The sequence below is a fragment of the Panthera leo genome, chromosome A2 (genome assembly GCF_018350215.1).
Source record: "Panthera leo isolate Ple1 chromosome A2, P.leo_Ple1_pat1.1, whole genome shotgun sequence".
In the NCBI taxonomy this organism is placed as follows: domain Eukaryota; kingdom Metazoa; phylum Chordata; class Mammalia; order Carnivora; family Felidae; genus Panthera; species Panthera leo.
The window spans coordinates 69,681,531-69,700,922 of NC_056680.1; the positions used below are offsets into that span (position 1 = coordinate 69,681,531).

Consider the following 19,392-nt stretch of genomic DNA (forward strand, 5'->3'; position numbering starts at 1 on the left):
TTGTTAGGCATGGTTACAGGAAATGTAAGAATATTATCAACTACTTCACAGGAAGTATCTTCCTTTACATAAAGCCAGAGAAACACTACATTTTGTTGTGCCTATCTTTTAACTACAGCAAGATTTTCATGTATATTATGGTATATTTACTTTAGTAGTGCTTGTTTTCCACTACTTTAAAACTATTCAGAAACTCAGCAATTAACTTTATTATGAATTACACACAATTTTTTACCAAAAAAAAATTTTATGAAAACATTAATTCAAAAACTTTTTACAAAAAATTTTACAAAAACCTATTTTTATAAAACATATTAAGAACTTTTAATTTCAACTTTCTAGTGGCCCTTAGAAAGTTAGGGGATAAGTATCTTTTTGATCAACATTATGCAGAGCCATATACATGATATTTGCAGGCTAAGAGTCACTGCGTTTTCTTGGTTGCCTGCACCTTGTCTAGATTTTAGCTCCCAACCTCGAACATCAAACACTCCTATTTCTATAGAAACTAGCATTTCCATTTCCATCCTGCTTAAAGGGTTGGTTTAGATCTTTATTCCTTCACTCTTAAAAATGAACAAATACCAATCAAACATGTTAGGTCTTGTGCAATGTGCTATGGACAGAAAGATAAATTAATTATAAGTATGGCTTATGACTTCATGTACCAGTAGGAGAGAGAGAAAATGAAACACATTTTAAAGAATATATGTGCATAAATATATATGGGTGTGAAATTATATATAAAGTGATGTGATAATTTAGCAACTGAGCAATTAATTGGAAAGGAGAAAAAAAAAATCTTAGAAAAATGACATTTATTCTGAGCCCTGTAAAATGAATAGGAATCCACCAGATGAAATGGTAAGAACACATCCCCAGCATAGTGAACACAAATAAAAGGGCATGGCGGTATCAACAACACAGGATACAGACTCACTAAAGGTTAAGTAAGCTGTTACTTCCCCTTTCAGCCAAATGGTATGGAACTTACCCTTCAGCCATGAACAACTAGAAAATGAGCAAAGTATATAAGCCAACTGTTTTCAGACAGAACATAGGCAGTTAGGACCATGACCCCTGAAAAGAGGGACACAAACAAGATGGGCTCTACTGTTTCTGTCTTCCTACTTGGAAGTAATTTATGGACTGTGGTATAAGGTGAAGGAGAAACCCAAGCAGAATATGGCGGCCTTGCTAAACTGAGGAAACAGACTAGGAGTTTGACAAAGTTGGATTTCATAGGGACAGTACCAGAGAGGAGTGAGCTACACAGAGAAAGACTGATCCAAGTAGTTCAAAATAAATCACAAGCAGGATAAACACAAGGCAAATCAAGGCACATTATGCACAAATTACTGAAAGAAAAAAATATTTAAAAAGACACTTATAAGGGAACCAAAAATCAAAACAGACTTCTTGTCATAAACAACGCAAGGCAAATGACAATGCAATGCTATCTTTAAGTGCAGACAAAAGAAAGTATGTCTAAAATGCAGGATGAGGTTGGAAAAGGACTAGCAGGAGATGAGGCAGAATAGAACACAGACAGGAAAGCATGAGATGAGGTCAGAACAATCTGAAACATCCTAGGTAAGGCAATAAAAGTGCTAATATATAAAGCTAAATGTCTCCTCCAAAAGCACTCCCCACTCTCCCAAGCAGAGGAAAGCAGGACAACACATGGCTAAAAGCTTTGGAGTCACACACTTCCAGACTAAATCCCAGCTCTATTTGCAGTGTGACCTTAGGTTTGATTACTTCTCTGAATTTTTTTCTCATATAAAATCCTGTTCTAAAATTTATAAATAAACAAATTCAGTAAAGTTGCAGGATACAAAATCAATATATCAAAATTATTGTGCTTCTATACACTAAAAATGAATCTTCAAAAAGAGAAATTAAGAAAACAATCCCATTTTCTATGACGTCAGAAAGGATACTCAGGAATAAATTTAAGCAAGAAAGTGAAAGATCTATACAATGAAAACCGTAAGACACTGATGAAAGAAATCAAAGAAGATACAAGTAAATGGAAAGATATACCATGCTCATGGGTTGGAAGAATTAATACAGTTGAAATGTCTATACTATCCAAAGTGATCTACAGATTCAACACAATTCCTACCAAAATTCCAATGGCATTTTTCAGAGACACAGACAAAACAATCTGAAAATTTTCATAGAACCACAAAAGACTCTGAAACGCCAAAGCAATCTTGAGAAACAACAAGTCTGGATTTGAGAATATTTTCCGATTTCAAAATATATTACAAAGTACTACTCAACAAAAAAAGGAATGAAATCTTGCTACCTGTAACAATACAGATAGACATTGAAGATATTATGCTAAGTGAAGTAAATCAGAAGGAAGAAGACAAATACTATAAAATTTCACTCATATATGGAATCTAAAAAAACAAATGAACAAACAAAACAAGAAACAAAATTCATAGGTATAGAGAACAGACTGGTGGTAATCAAAGGGGAAGAGGGGAGAGAGGTGTGCAAATGGGCAAAGGGGGTCAGTTAGAAGGTGATGGATGGTACCTAGACTTTTAGTGGTGATCACTTTGTAGTGCATACAGATATCAAATTATGTTGCATACCCAAAACATGTTTTATACCAATTATATACAATTTGTAAAAAATTTCTTGTGGAAAAAAATGTGTGTGGGTGTATGTATGTATCAAAGCTATAGTAATGAAAACAGTATGGTATTGGCATAAAAACAGATCTATCAGTGGAACAGAATAGAAAGTCCAGAAATAAAACTATGCATATATGGTCAATTAATTTACTAAAAAGGAGCCAAGAATGTACAATGGGGAAAGGAGACTTTCTTCCATAAATGGTTTTTAAAAAACCGGGTAGCTACATGCAAAAGACTGAAACTGAACACTTATCTTACATCGTACACAAAAGTCAAATCAAAACGGATTAAAGACTTGAATGTAAAACCTGAACTATAACACTCTGAGGAGAAAACAGGCAGTAAGCTTCTTGACATCAGTGTTGGCAACTTTTTTGAATTTGACAACAAAAGCAAAAATAAACAAGTGGGGGCTACATCAAATGAAAAAAACTTCAGCAGAGCAAAAGAAACCATCAACAAAACGAAAAGCAACCTACGAAATGAGAGAAAATATTTGCAAATCATATTAAATGATAATGGCTTAATACCCAAAATATAAAAAGAACTCCTACAACCAATCTGACTAAAAAAGGGCTAAGAAACTAAACAGACATTTTTCCAAAGACGACATCCAAATAGGCAACAGGTACTTGAAAAGTTGCTCAACATCATTAATCATCAGGGAATTACAAATCAAAACCACAACTGGGTACCATCTCACACCTATTAAGATATATATTTTATACACTTATGTATAAAATGGAATATTATTCACCCAAATAAATATATTCCACTTATATGTGGAATCTAAAAAAGTAGAACTCCTAGAAACAGACAGAATGGTGGTTACCAGTGGGTGGGGGGAGGTGGCAGAAAAGGAGAGCTACTGGTCAAAGGGTACAAACTTCAAGTTGTAAGATGAATAAATTCTGGAAATTTAACATACAGCATAGTGATAATAGTTAATACTATATTATATATACTTAATACTATATTATATACCTGAAAGTTGCTAAGGGAATAAATCTTAAATGTTCTTACCATACGTACACACAAAGGTAATTAAGTGACTTGATGCAGGTGTTAGCGAATGCTATGGTGGTAATCCTTACCCAATACATGAGTGTATCAAATCAACATACCCTACACCTCAAACTTACAAAATGTTTTAGGTCAACTGTACTTCAATAAAGCTGGAAAAAAATTTTAAAATAAAATAATGTATATAAAGCATGTAAATAATTTACATAAAGTTGGCTGACTTAGCTTAGTGCCTGGCACATGGTAAATTCTTAACACATTATGACTGTTACAATTTGTGTTCCCACAGCAACTAGCATTTCAAGTAAAACACCAACACTGCTGCAATCATTTATATTTCTCTCACTAAACCTGTAGCACCTGGAGGGAAAGGGCTATGCTGTTTTCACTTTTATACCACTTTTCACTTTTATACCTATTAGCACTAGTGCATATGGCAGGTATTTAAGTGTATGTGAAATGCATTACTGAAATAGTGATCATAAACCTGCCTGTTTCTGTAACAACAATCTATTGATGTTTGCCATGAATTTTGATACCTCAGTATCTAAAAGTATATTTCTAAGACTTTCCCTTCAAACAAAAAGTAGAACACAAACATTTTTAGCCAAATCATACTCATTTGTGGTTATAAAAACATGATCATTGAAGCAATAGAAGCCACCAAAGGTTTCTAAGCAAGGGAATAATATCACCACATCTATGTCTTAATTATCTAGCAGCAGTCTGAGGAACATCCTAGAACTGAAGCCAGGGTGATCAGCAAAGATCTCTCTCCTGTGAGAGTCCACAGGAGAGACAATGAGAACCCAATACAGAAGAGAAATAGCAAGTACCAAGAAAAGGGGACCAGTAGGGGAAAGGCTTAAGTGTAAGACTTGGTGATTTATTATACATGAGCTTTTAAAGGAGATAAACAAAACAAGGATAGATTCAAAGTTTCTAGCCTGAGCTATGAAATAAATAGGGCTATTATCGAAATGGGGAACAAAAGAAAAACAGGCATTACCAGGGTAATGCAGGAGTGCACACATATCGATCCTGAATTGGTAATGATGTGTGGTTGGATGCAGAGATATGCAGCAGGGAGTTGGAACTTCAGAAGGTCCAAGGTTGTAGACAAAGATTTGGAAATAACTGCATGTAAAGAATAGCTGAAGCCACAAACATAGACTGTTACCATTCAGAGTAAGTGTACAGAATGAAGGTATGACAAGAACAACACTAATGAACTTGGGGGAGCACTTGTATTCATACAGAAGAAGGGTAAAAGGCTGAGAGAGAAGTTTTTTGTTTTTAAAGAGGACCATGAAAACCAAAAACATCATTTCAAGAAAGTATAATAAAATATTTACAGAGAGTAGAATGAACACTAAAATGAGGAGACTGATTTTGGCAAACAGGGTTTGAGAAGAGCAGGTGCAGCAGACGAGTAGTAATGGGAGAACTGGCACATGGCAGATTCCTGGGTCAATGAAGAACAAAACAGACCAGAAGGTGAGGAAAGCTATAAATTCAGACTGCTCCTTTAAGGACTATAGATAGCAATAAAGGAAAGAGCAAGCCAGGACCATGGTTTAAAGACAGTCAGAGATGAGGAAAAGGAATCTGAGGATAGGAGAGACAGAAACACTGGAAGATGAGGGAAAAGAACCACCTTGGGAGAGGTGTTCTTTCAAGAGCACCTTGAAAGGCTTCGAGAGGTCAGTGAACTGATTAAAAAACAAAACAATGGCGCTAGAAAAGGAAGGAAGAGAATTAAAGAGCACAAGTAAAGGTTTAAGCCTTGGAGTTAAGTAGTGAAAACTTCTTTGAACAGAAGGGAAGGACTGAGAGGAGTAAAAGCAGAGGGACACTGAGGGAGTGTGTGCCATCCTTTATTTTCTCCATGAGGGGAGAAAGGACTAGGTATCTAATAGAAGATGGGAAGGAAGTGATGTAGCAAGAGTATTAAAGATTCTGATTAGCTCCTTTTGGGGCTGGGGGGGTACATTAATAGAAGGGGATGAGAGATTAGGTAAAAAATCACCCAATGACAGCGAGAGCCCAGCTGAGGACTCTCACACTTGTAACGAGCAGGTCACAGACTATACAAAATCCTCCCCAGAGTGTTCAGGACACAGCACGGGCCAGGGTAAACAGGCAAAACAAGTTGCAGAGGAAGATGAAAAGGAAGAAGGAAATAATGGAAGGTGCTGATGAGAGATTAGCTAAAATAACTACTGAAGAAGAGAAGGGAATCACAGGAAAGAAAAAAGTCAGGAGGTGGCTGAAAGACTGGAAGACCTAAGAAGAGTTCAGGGTTGAAGGCTGAAGAGCAGGTTTGGTGAGAACAGGAGAGGAACAAGATCTGGTCAGAGAATAGTATTTTGCAAAGTCTCCTCTAGATCAACTTCCAATTCTGCCTTGATCCTCTCCAAAACAAACTGGAAACCAAAAACCTAGGTAGGCAGGGGATTTATGTATGAGATTCCTATACCAACATTTTTTAAAAATCATAAAACAGCTCTATTCAGATATAATTCACATATATTACATTTGTTAACCATCCACCAATTTAAATATTTTTACTATTGTAATTAAAAATACCTTGGGTGAAACACTTTTGTGCTTCTCACTGTTCACATTTAACAATTTTTTTGGAAGGGATTCATATAAGTGAAATTACTGAATTAAAATATATGAATATAATGTTCTTGAAGTACATCATCAAGAGGAAGACACCACCAAGAATTTGCTTCCTACAAACTCTTAAAGTTTTTAAAAATAATACTACACATTAACTTTTAAAATTTTTAATATTTAAAAAAAATCTATGTCAATACATTTATATCTACCTTATCTTTTTAAATCACTGCACAGTAATTCATTTTGTAATATTATCACTTATTTAACCAACTCCCTCCTATGTTAATAATTAGATTATTTTTTGTTACATTTAAAAAAAAAACTTCACTGAACATTTTCTAATATATCTTTGCACAACTGGCCTATTTTCTTGTGAAAAAATATTTAAGTGAAATTGCTGGATGAAATAGTGTTGCTGTTTTTTTTTTTTTTTTAAAGCTTTTGATATATAACTCCAGCCTGTCCCCCAGATAAGTTGTACCATTAAGACAGACTCCCACCTGTAGTATAAATCAGATGGTTCAACCCATGAATATCACCTTTTCTTTATCATCTTTGCCACTCTTATAAGGGGAAATTGAAAACTTATTTTTAAATTTACATTATAAAAATTATAAGAATCAATACTTTCACGTACATATAGACCATTTATATATGTATGTCTATGTGGAGTTCTCTTCATATCTTTTAAAAAGAAAAGCAGGCTCAAAATGGTGTCACTTATACCAAGTCACCAAACTGGGGCTTAATATCTAACCCAAGTACAGTTTCAACCTCCCCCCAGAAATGTAAGTCTCAATCAGTCAGTCAGAAAATTTCTGATCAGCATCAATAGGAGTCTCACATGGGGCCTATCCATCCCCCAAAAGAAAATGAGGTAATCCACCTAATGAGACCCTCTGCTCTTTCCATAAGGGAAGGTGATGGATCTTGCTTGAAATAACCCTTTCTTTTCTTTTGCTAATAACTTCTTGCCATACCCTCCTTCCTAGAAAACCTATCCATTTTGTACAATGCCTTGGAGCTGCCCTCCGCTTGCTAGAATCATTTAATAACATTGATTAGATCTTCAATTTTATCTGGTTGAAAAAATTTTTTAACATATCCTTTGTCCATTGTTTTTAAACTGGGAGGTTCATGTTTTTGTGTAATTTGTAAGATCTAGTTACACACAATAAAGAAATTTTAAGCATTCTGGGTGAACAGGTATGAGAAGTACTTTCCCTGAGCTTGTCTTTTCCTTTGTGTTTCTTGATGTAGTAAGGATTTTAATGTATTCAAATCTGTCAATCATTTCCTTTGGTAGGAGAAGTAGAGAGGAAAACAGGATTTCTTAGGAAGAAAAAACTGTTCATTTTCCAAAGCTGTTTCCTATACTGTCCCTCCTTACTCAAATGAAAACATGGTATGAATCAAAAAAATTGTTTCTGAAAGATTAACTCAGACTATATGAACATATAAAGGATTGTAGAATGTCTTTTAATATTACCTTGGTATCACTTACTTTCTCACGAATGCCTCTAAGAATATAAGAGAATTTTACCCTACTATCAGGAGAATTTCATTAAAGAATGAAAATGAAAAATCTAATCTACATGCATTCTTGTTAATTTGAAAAATGTCAAATTAATATGAGAAATACATGAAAAAGTTCTGGAAATTCTTCAGATTTCCAGAGCCAGGCCCCAACAAGTATCACAGATGACTAGCTTCCTATAAAGGAAGTGTGAACTATCAAATAAACTCCATTTAAGGAAAATAATACTTACTATTCCAGAACTAAAATCATTTCTGATGGAGTTTCATAGACTTCATGTAAATTAATGACCCAAGGATTATCCTGTGCTAGTTCAAGAACAGCAATCTCATGAATTATTTCCATTCGACAATCTTGGCCTTTTCTTCTTTTTCTCATGAACTTTGCTGCAAATTCTTTTCCAGAATCTTTCTTTATACATTTCCTCACCACTGCAAATTTCCCCCTAGAATTAAACAAAAACATTCACTGTTAAACTTGACAACTTTCTAGAAATGGTAATAATTTTAATAAAACTTCCAAATACTCATCAGTGGATATTCAAATTTAGATTATATTCAAACACAAAAGCAGCACTATCATTTAGGAATTTAATAGGATACATCTATCTATAATAAAATGTAACTGCAAATCTGCAAAATTCCTTCTAAACTGAGGATAACCAAATATTAAACTCAATATTTTTGCAGCTATACATAATTTAATTTGTTACACATTTATACATAAGAATGATTTAAATCTTTTAAAAAGCCACTTGACTTGTTAGAAACTAGTTATCAGAACTCCTAAAAGAATTGAATTGACTCTAATACTATAACCTTCCAAAATTAAAAAAGTTAGGGATCTCATTTATATATTTCAACTACAGCATAGCTGGAAATGTCTTGTTTTCCTATAAAGACAGATACAACACACATTATTTTGATACCTTACACTATCATTTGTTATTAAACTAATAAAGCAAGTCACAGGGGAGTTGAACTAAGCAAACTAAGGGTATGAGCTCTGAAATCAGATGTGAGCTTGAATCCCACAAATAGCTCTACAGCTCACCTGACATATAACCTTGGGCAATTTATTTAACCTTTTTAAATCTCATTTTCCTTATCTGTTAAGAGGACACACTGGAATCCAGTTCCTAGGGTTGCTGTGAGAATTCAAGTACAAACACATATCAATTGCTTAGCATGGGACTTGCCACATGGTAAGTGCTAAATAAAATATTATTAAACAAATCATTGATTTGTGATAATCACCCATAAATACCCAATCTTTATACTGGAAGGCAACTTAGAAATCACAGGGTTGTTTATTTTTTAACCTATTGCCAGATGCCAATGCCTTCTTTCAAACTGTGAAGCAGTCTCTTCCACTCCTGGGTACATTTTTTTAAAATTAATTAATTTTGAGAAACGAGCGAGCACGCTCATGAGTGGGGGAGGGGCAGAGAGAGAATCCCAAGCAGGCTCCGCACTGTCAGGGCACAGCCTGATGTGTGGCTTGAATCCAAGAACTGCGAGATCATGACCTGAGCTGAAATCAAGAGTCTGTCGCCCAACTGACTGAGCCACCCAGGAGCCTCATTAATAAGTTTTCATGACAGGCCTAAAGTGAAGGGTTGTTAAGTCTGGGTCTTTTGCTGAACAGTATAGAAAGACGTTTCTTTCCTGAATTTCAAAGACCAGTTTGTCAGGTATTGATTGCAGCTAACATGATCTGTTAACTGCCACTCCCTTTTCCAACTTTCAATCATTCTTTAACCCCATAAAGGTTTTTAAGACTTTCTCACTATTATGCCTCATCAGAACTGCTGATAAAATAAAACGTGCCAACCAAATTTGAAGCAACCTACTTCAAGTACAATTGAATCAAAGGGTTGCATGATTATTATTTTGTTAATCCAATATTGCTTTAAAAAAAAAACTTGACAGGTTTTTCATAGTTCATATTGGGCTGGTAAATAAACCACCTAGATCTTTTTCCTTTTGAAAATTTTCAAGCTGGTGTACTCATACTTTATTTAAAGGCAAGGTTTTCATTTGTTCTGTTAAATTCTAATTTCTAGGTTCAGCCCCAGCATTTGACACTACTGATGTAATTTTGAGTACTAATTCTTCCTAGCTAGTATTAACCAGAAACATGTTTTTCATGCCCTCTGTATTTTTGCAACCACCACAAATAAAAATGTTAAATGATACATCCTTAGGCATAGACCTCTCTAGCTGTTCAAATAAGTAACAATCTACCTAACAGCACCCTTGTTCAGATCAAAGTTTTTTGTTCACAAAAATGTGAAAGATTTCTACAGATGCTTGGAGGGATTAAATCATAAACATATTCATCACAGACTAATGCCTCCTTTTATTTTATCCTACAAAATCATTAAACTAACATTTCCATCAAATTTTAAGTGTTTATTTTGAGAGAGTGTGCACTTGAGTGCAGGCGTGGGGGAGGGGCAGAAAGAGAGGGAGAGAGCCCAAGCCCAAATCAGTGCTGTCAGGGCAGAGCCCAACCTGAGGCTCCCATCTCATCATGAGATCATGACCTGAGCTGAAATCAAAAGTTGGACACTTAACCGACTGAGCCACCTGAGCACCCTTCCACCAGATTTTAAAAGGTTCCTAATGACCTTTGGGTTCTTTTGAGAAAAAAAATCATTAATAACATGACTTCTTTTAATAGCTGTGAGAAGTTTTAAAAAGAAGAGAAAAAAGAGAAAGGTTCATTTGTAGAAAACTGACCAACATATATAACTGATAGCAAGCATATGCCTGGTATATCAGAAATAACTCGGTTGAACTTGCCTTCAAAATATTCCCACATCAAACATACCAATGTTTACTGTTACACACTTAAAATTCCAGGCAATACAGTACTCTGCAGTTAAGTAAAACACTACTTAATATCTGGCCAGAATGTGTATTTTTTTAATGTATATTTTTGAGAGAGAGAGAGAGCGCGAGCGCGAGCGAGCACGCACGCGCTTACAAGCACAGGGAAGGGGCAGAGAGTGACAGAGACACAGAATCTGAAGCAGGCTCCAGGCTGTCCGCACAGAGACAGACGCGGGGCTCGAACCCAGGAACCATGAGATGATGACCTGAGCCGTAGTCGGACCCTTAACCGACTGAGCCACTAGGAGCCCTGAGAATATGTATTTTTGAATAGATAGGGAGACTAATGACCCAACAGAGAAAAGGATCCACACACATCACTAAACTGCAAACTCTGGAAGCCCTTCTTACAGAAGAGCTATTGCTAAATTCAGGGACCAGAGGCAAATAGAGGGAAGAAACCCAGATGTATTCGACATCTGGGGCCATGCAACTGTTTCTTAGGGTCACCAGCACAGGTCCCAGAGCTCTCTTCCTACACCAGTGACTACTCTTGACATCATCTTAGTTTCTGTGGAAGCAATCCTCACAGTTTTAGTTTTATTCTTCCCACTGTGTCATGCACTATATTGCGAGTCAGCAAACTTCTTTTAAGGGCCAGGCAGAAAATTTTCTTTTGCTGGTTTATGTTGCCACTGTTCAAGTCTGCTATTATAAAATGAAAGCAGACATAGACAAAAGGTAAATTAATGGGTGGATCTGGGTTTAAAAAACAAAAAACAAAAACTTTAGGGATACTGAAATGTGAATTTCACATAATTTCCATGTCATGAAATATCACTCTTCTGATTTTGAACCATTTAAAAAATGTAAAAATCATTCTATATAGCTTGTGAGCCTCACAAAAATAGGTGGCCAGCAGTAGTTTGCCAATCCCTGCATTATTCCACACTGAAGAAACTCGTCCATCATTCTGATACGGAAACTGAGAGTAAGACAGCAGATCATGAAAGTTTTGATGAAACTTGTCTTGCCTTCATTTCTAAATGACTGGTGCAATGAGTAGGGAACTCTTAAAACTACTCAAGGAGGAGTCCAAAGGAGATCAAGACATTTCTGGAGCTATTCTTTGTGTAGAGCAACACAGTACACAGGAATGTGAGATTCGGCATTCAAGGTGAGGAGTCCTAGTGAACACATTAAATGAATTACATTATCACAGCACACCCCACAAGGATTCTAATATGTATGTTTTACCACAGCTTCATGGTAAAAATTGTGATTGTACCTAATCCTTTAATTTTAGGTTACTGAGACAAAGGCATAAAAATAAATGTTTCTCTGACACTAAGAGCCAGTTATATACAGACTTGAGGTAGATGAGATTCAAAGGACATAAGATGTTTGTTGCTCATCTACTTTATCTATTTAGCCAAAATTCTTCCTGGACTACATAGTTTTTACAATTTCCTGAGCTCTTCATCTATTTCACAAATATCTATGGTTCACTATTACATACTGAGAACCCAGGTTTTCATTAAACAGTTTTGGGGGGAATATAAAAAAAAAAATCAACGTATTTCAGAATTACTTAATGATAATGTATTGCAGAGTGGTGGTAAAGGAAAGATACATCAACAATTATTACAAGAGAAAGTGACATCTGAGTTAGACACCAGTCTAAGCTTCCTAAGAACAAGGATTAGGTTTTAGTTAACTTTGCATTGCCAGTGCCTAAGTGGTAAAGCTTAGGAAGGCATGGTGAGCATCTTTAAGTATGTATGACATGCTAAGGAGTTTGAGTTTTCTCATGGTAAAAATGAGTACATTAGAATTTTTAAAATAATTGTTTTTAAAAGATAATTCTGATAGTCCTGTGAAGAGTGTATTGCAAAATGTTAACAAGAAATCAGGGAAACCAATAAAATAATTCAAGGCAGTGGGACTCAACTAAAACAGCAGCAGTAGAGGCTAGGAAAAGACAATGCATTTAAAAGAAGGTCAAGGCTCATTAGCACCCCTGGAATTGCAGGCAGAGATGAGGGGAAAAGAGAAAAGTAGAAGCAGAGGACAACCTGTAGATTTTTACCTGAATACTGGATAAATGTGGTACCATCAACTGAGACTGATTATAAGAATGGTAACAGGTTTGGATAAGGGGATAATGTCTTAGGTTTTGGATGGGAGAAGTTTTATTTACTGGATAGATTCCAAATATAAGTTCCAGTGCTGTCTTATAGACAAAGGTGAACAAATAATAGAATACATAAGGTTTAGTCAAAGATCAAAAACTGGAGATGCTAATTCAAGTGGTATATAGAGGAAGCAAAATAAAAGTGATCTCTGAGGTTCTGGATTGGTTCTAGATTACAATAAAGTGCTTTGTTTATATCTGTATTATATTATTTAAGTTGGTCTGACATAGTACAATTTGTTCACTACGCCTGTCTCCCTAGCTAAACTGAGTTCCCTAGCGAGACCTCCCTTATCATTCATCTTTGTATCGCCATAGTGCCCTGCACATGGCAGGTACTCAAACAGGATATCAGCATGCTGAATATATACAACTGTTCTTGTTATTTTATTAAATAAAAGTTCTAAGGCAACTTAATCTCATAAAGTTTAATATCTTAACCACATTAGACTACTTGCTATTCCCTTTTATTGACTTTTTCTGCCACTGTGCTTATTTATTTTATTGCCAAAGGCGAGAGGAATATCTTTCATCACTACTACTGAAATTCCATCCATTCTTTAAGGCTCAGCTCAAATGTTATTTTCCCCGTAATATTTTCCCATGTGGCATGTCACCTTGCTGATAAAGGGAGTAGTGATTGATTTGTTACATTTGAGAATAATTTCCAGAGCCTAGTAAAGTGCCTTATGTGCTTAACATATAACATTTACTTAATAGCACTGGAGTAATACCTTAAATGTAAAGAAGTCCCATTCAAGGAAGACCTAGAATATATTCTACCTGTCTTCTTTACCTCGGAAAGGAAAACAACAAAACCCAAAATATCTGTTGACTCTAAGTATAAAAATTCATTGAGTCCATCAGACCAGATATCACCATGAGTAACAAGAACTGGCAGGGCTTTGAAAGTCAGACTTTTAAATTCTGGCTAATAAATGTGTATGTAATCTGAGGCAATTTACTCAACATTTCTGAGCCTTAATTTAACCTCATCTGTAAAATGAGGTTGATGACACTTACCTTGCAAGACAGTACAAAATTACATCTCTATAGTGTGCAGCATTCAGAAAATGATCAATAATCAGTAGCTACTTTTATTGTTTGGGGCACTAAACTCAGTTCTATGATAATGATAGTAATTTGTAAAAAAGAATCCTAGAACAGAGGAGTTTTGAAGGTGGTCTAATTTGAACTCTCTACTTGATGCAAAAGTTCCCTCAATAAATCTAGTTCCTTCTTTACCTGAATAGGTGAATCAATGACAATACCTACTTAGCTTTCTAACACACTTGGCTTAATAATCCGACTGTATAAAATTTTGTTACTTATGGCTTTGTAAAAAGGCTGAAATTCATTAAATCTTTAAGTTTATGCATTTTAAATTACGATTTTAACTTCATAAGCCTGAACTTTTTAAAATTAAGATAGGTGACTTAATGAATTCTGCCTTAGAACACAAGCCATACTTCCTAAGTAATTCCCGTTGCTGAACCACATACATAGCCAATTTTTTAAATCCATCCAAAAATATCAGATTACACACAACTATTGGTAAATATTCTTCAAACTAATACCTAGTAGCCAGGAAATCTTAAATAAGAATATCCATCCTAAACCAAGGCAATTTCTACATGGATATTATTTAATAAGGGTCTTAATTTCTAAAGAAATTATGACTTACAATTTATGACACATGCTTAAGTAGCTGTAACATACAAAAACCTGAAGCCATTACCTACAGCCATGAATCCAGGTAAAGAACACACAGCTCTTGAAATACACCTGCCCCTGCATCTGCTTCAGCTTGAACATTCTCTTATTCTCTGATAAAAATCCTTCCTTGTTCTTGTTACTCTCAACTGCTTTGAGGAGAAAGCTACAACATCCCTACCCACCATAAGGCCCAAATGAAGAGGGAACTATAAATGAGGAGGGTGGTCTAATTTGAACAAACACAGGGTTTGTCCCAACGTGGAACTCATAAAAACTCTGGGAAATTGCTTTAGCTACAAGATAGACCTCAGATTATTCTCTGAGAAACATCCATGACTTCTACAATGGCAGGGATTTCAGAGTCCCAGCTAAGCGGTCTATCATAAGAATCAATTTCTGCCTTGGTTTTCTCATAGAAAATGGGATTTACCAAACATGCATGTGATGAGAATTAAATAAGATAATGCATGTGAAAGCACTTGTGTAACTGTACATTTATGTAGTACTCATTCAGCAGAGAATTCATCTCTTTTGTCCCAAAGGGAAATTCAACTGTCAGTATATAATATAAAGAACAAAATATATTCTTTTGGCTTTAAAAATCCTTTTTTAAAGATAAAATTTATGAATACATCAAAAAATGTTAAAGTTGAGGATTAGATAATAAGATCACATGCAAAGCAAATCAGTCAATGTGAAATTACTATAATTTTAAATTTCTAGAAACCTCTTTTTGTTTCTGTACTGTCAAACTCAAGGCAAATCAACATTATGAAAATATTCTCAGAACTGAAGGTCACGTCTCCCACATCTATAATCATTAATGTGGTTTACACTGGCACATATCCTGCCTCAAGGAAAGGCAACAAGCTTTATGAATAACAAGTCAAGCTTTTAGCAACAAAAGAAAATTTTACATCATATATTTACCCACATTTAGGTTGCTATGGACTCTGTTGGAGACATGAAAGAATGTGACATTTCATAAAATAATCAACATCACATCCTGTCATTAGATGGATATAGAACGAATATTGACCATTTCAAAAATCCTCTTCAACCATTTCACTGAAAGCTTTAATTTTCTGTAAGATAATGGTAACTCCTGAAAGAACTCAATTTCTTTGTTTGAACAGTTGGCTTTTCACTCTTCAACATTTTTGACTAAATGAAAGACCACAGAATATAATGTCCTAGGAAAACCTTAAGATCAATTGGTCATTAAAATGTAACAAAGGTAACTTTGTAAGTTCTATATCAGAAGGAGAGGAGTTATATCAGAAATGCAACCACAGTTTATAGTTGGAAAAAGAGACAACTTCATTACTACTGAAAGGTTTATGAATAAACACTCAATTATGTCAGAACCATAATATACAGGCAGAATTTGCAAACTTGGAACAAAGATTGTTTATGACACAAAACGGAACTCTTGCTTCCTGAGAGTTCCAAACAGTTCCTCTACCTTTTGCAATGAGATTTCATCACTTTTGCCATAGAGAGAAGCATGAAGTTGTGCAGGTTTTCTTGTTTTGGCTTTCTGGTTACATTAAAAATAATGTACATTTATTGTTACACAATGAGTTATATTTATTGAGTCCTCCTCCTAAGGCAGGCACAGACTTAGTGCTATAAACACGTGTTCTATTTAATTCTCCGCACAACTCTAAGTCAATAAATGGTTAGGTAACTCACTTAAGTGTACATAACTGGTAAGTAAAAAGCTAAGATTCAACCACAGACCGCCAGACTCCAAAGCCCATGTTCTTCACCACTGCATTAAACTTCCCTGTGATCAAAAAAACAAAAACAAACAACAAAAAAGAAGAGGAGGAGGAGGAGGAGGAAGAGGAGGAACCAAAAAGAAACAAATAATTTTGTTTTTCAGTTTTAGATTTTTTTTTTATATTAAGTATCTAACTGCATTATTCTGCTGCTTCAGGAATTATTACTTGCATAAAGAAATTTACATAAGCAAATATGTATAGAAGATAAACACCTATAGGCAAGTGAATTGCATAATGCAGATAAAAACAAGAGTTGAAAGGAACATTCCTAGAGGAATCAGTAGCAACACCTGGTAGGGCACACATCAATTTTTTCAGATTAAATCATTCATTTTAAACTCTACAAGACAGTGCTTGCCACCTGAAGATCTTTCAGTTTTGTAATACCAGTTTTCCTTTTGTGGAATGAAGCCAGACAAGCAAATAATAATGGAAAGTCTTAGTTTTCTTTCTCCAAGAGATCAGGGCTACTTCAGAATGTCCGGAATTCTGATGAATTAGAATACCTAGCTGAGTAGGTCCCTAGGTCTTCCCTGTCATATTTAAAGTGTGCACAGATCCAGTTCATCAGTGCCTGCCACAGTCAAGCATTACCTCTTGTTCTGACGGATGTTTTTCCTTTTGTTAACATTTGGAATAAGTATGACATTTTAAAATGGTAGGATCCCCTCCAAAAACAAACAAACAAACAAAAAAAACAAAAACAAAACCCAACCAACCAAACAACAACAAAAAAGCTACTTTTTTTTTAAAATTTTTTTAATGTTTATTTATTTATTTTGAGAGACAGAGCATGAGCAGGGAAGGAGCAGAGAGAGACACAGAATCCGAAACAGGCTCCAGGCTCCGAGCTGTCAGCACAGAGCCCGACGCGGGGCTCGAACTCAAAAACCGTTGAGATCATGACCTGAGCCGACGCCGGTCGCTCAACCGACTGAGCCACACAGGCGCCCCACAGAAAAGCTACTTCTAAACGCTACCTTAACATTTGTAAGGTAGCACATTTTCGATATTGTTTGTAACCAATGTTGCAAGACTCTCCTTTTCCAAGACTCCAGAGGAAGGCTGTCACGATTGTCAGACCCTTTCCCCATCGCAACATGGTGTTATTTTGCAACAACAACCACCATTTCTTGAAGGCTGTGTGCCAGGACCTGCAGCACGTGCTTTACAGGCATCTGCACAACACCCCCCACGAGACAGGTACCGTCATTGTAGGATTTTATGGGTGAAAAACAGGAGGCTGGGGAGTCTAAGTCACCCGCTCAAAGGCACACATGACAAGCAGGCCGGGACTTAAGCTCAGGTCGGACTCCAAAGCCGACGCTCTCGACAACTTCTCCAAAGTGTTCGAAAGCAAAAAGGAAGTCAGTCCTCAGGCCCCGATCACTGGATCATCCCTCTTCACACAAAAAGTGAAGTATCCAAACAGGCTTCGCTGTTTACCATTTTAAAAGACCGAATCAAGAGCGGCGTGGGGAGGAGAAGGCTGGGGCCAGCTCCCAGCAGAGTAGAAAGAGCGAGGCAAGGGACAGGCGCCTGTGAACTTAACAGCCACAAGGACCTGAATATTCTAGAAGTAAAACAGCACAAAGCCAAGGCACCGAAACTGAAGTCCGCCGAAGGCTGAGAGGTTCACACAGCACTGACTCAGAGGAAGCTGTCACGTCTGGAGCGATCCGTTCTTACAGCCACACAAGGAGACGAAGAACACGCACGGGTCGGAGGGCAAAGCCAAAGCCGCCTGCACAGCTCCGGGTCTGCTTGAGCCTCGCTGGCTCCGGGAAAAGGCGGCGGCGCGGCTCACACGCCACCCCCCCCCCCCCCCCCCCGCGCTCCGCCGCCTCGAAAACACCTCAGATGCCGAGAGGGCCGGGAGCGGAGGCAGGGGGGACGTCTCGGCGGCCCGCCGTTGGAGACTTTCTCACACCCGCTACCAAGTGAAAGCCGCACGGTCGCGGGAGCGCCGCGCCGGCGTCGGGAACCAGCGGAGGGCTGGCTGGTGCCACTCGACCGCCCCGATATCGCCGCCCGCACCCAAGTTTGTGCCTTGTCACAGAGCACGCTATCGGCCCCGGCGCCGCCAAGCCACCGCGCCCGCCGGCCTCGGCACTTATCGGCCCGCCCGGCCCCCGCCCTCCTCACCTGCCCAGCTCTCGGCCCGGGCTGAGGCTGTAGCCGTCCTGGAAGGGCTCGGTGCGCACGGCGGTGCGGATCTCCGTCAGCAGCCCGCGGGCCTGGGGTGGGGGCGGCGGCCGGCGCGGCGCGCCCAGACTCCGGCCCGCCCCTGAGGCGGCTGCCGAGGGGGAGCCGCGGCTGCCCGGCTTCTCCAAGGGGATCATGGTGCGCAGGCACGCTTCCTTTCCAGCCGCCCCGCTCGCTCTCAGGTGCCGGGCGGGTAACGGTCCCACCTGCAGCTCCCTCGCGCCGGCCCGAAAGACCTCCCGGAACCCGCTCTCCTCCTCTGCGCGCTTAAACTACTGCCGGCAGTCTCCCGGTGCCCCGCCCCATGCCCCGCCCCGCCAGACTCCCGGGTGCCCCGCCCCATGCCCCGCCCCGCCAGACTCCCGGGTGCCCCGCCCCATGTCCCGCCCCGCCCCCTGGCCCTACCCCTCCCCGTCCCCTCTTGGAGCTCGCCTGCCTTCTAGAGCGCCGGATACCTCACGCGCGCCCTCTGCAGCCGAGAAGGAGAAGGTGCAGCCTGGGGGCCGCCCTGGCCTCGGGGAGAAGAGAAACAGCACCACCCTTCTGTCCTGGCGGGGGAGTTGGGGGGGGTGGGGTACCCACTGCCTCAGCCAATTAACACACCTGTTGAGAACCCGAGTGTTCCAAAACCCGATCCCTCCTCAGTGAAAGGCATATGAGTTGCCAGCTGGAGCTTTACTTTGGGCGGGTGAGGAATGGTGATGAGACTCTGATCTCAGCTGCTGTACAGCACGTGGGAGTTGGCCAGGGCACCTGGTTCCTTCATACCATTAGGAGGAAATCTGGAAGCAGGAGTTGGGATAAATATTAT

General features: G+C 38.2%; 1 protein-coding gene across 3 annotated transcripts in view; it reads right to left on the reverse strand.

Moving 5' to 3' along the window:
* The window catches only part of STK17A (serine/threonine kinase 17a), a 38,467-nt gene extending 19,597 nt beyond the window's left edge, over positions 1–18,870 (reverse strand). For 2 of the 3 annotated variants that reach the window (XM_042914349.1, XM_042914340.1), the window contains exons 1-2: positions 18,522–18,870; positions 8,075–8,287 (exon numbers count right to left, since the gene is read on the reverse strand). In XM_042914349.1, the coding sequence (XP_042770283.1) occupies positions 8,075–8,287; positions 18,522–18,718 (410 nt within the window). In that variant the 5' untranslated portion in view covers positions 18,719–18,870. Of the gene's footprint in view, positions 1–8,074; positions 8,288–15,523; positions 15,828–18,521 lie in introns of those variants that run through there. The other variant, XM_042914351.1, reaches the window with a different exon arrangement.
* Positions 18,871–19,392: the final 522 nt, after the last annotated feature.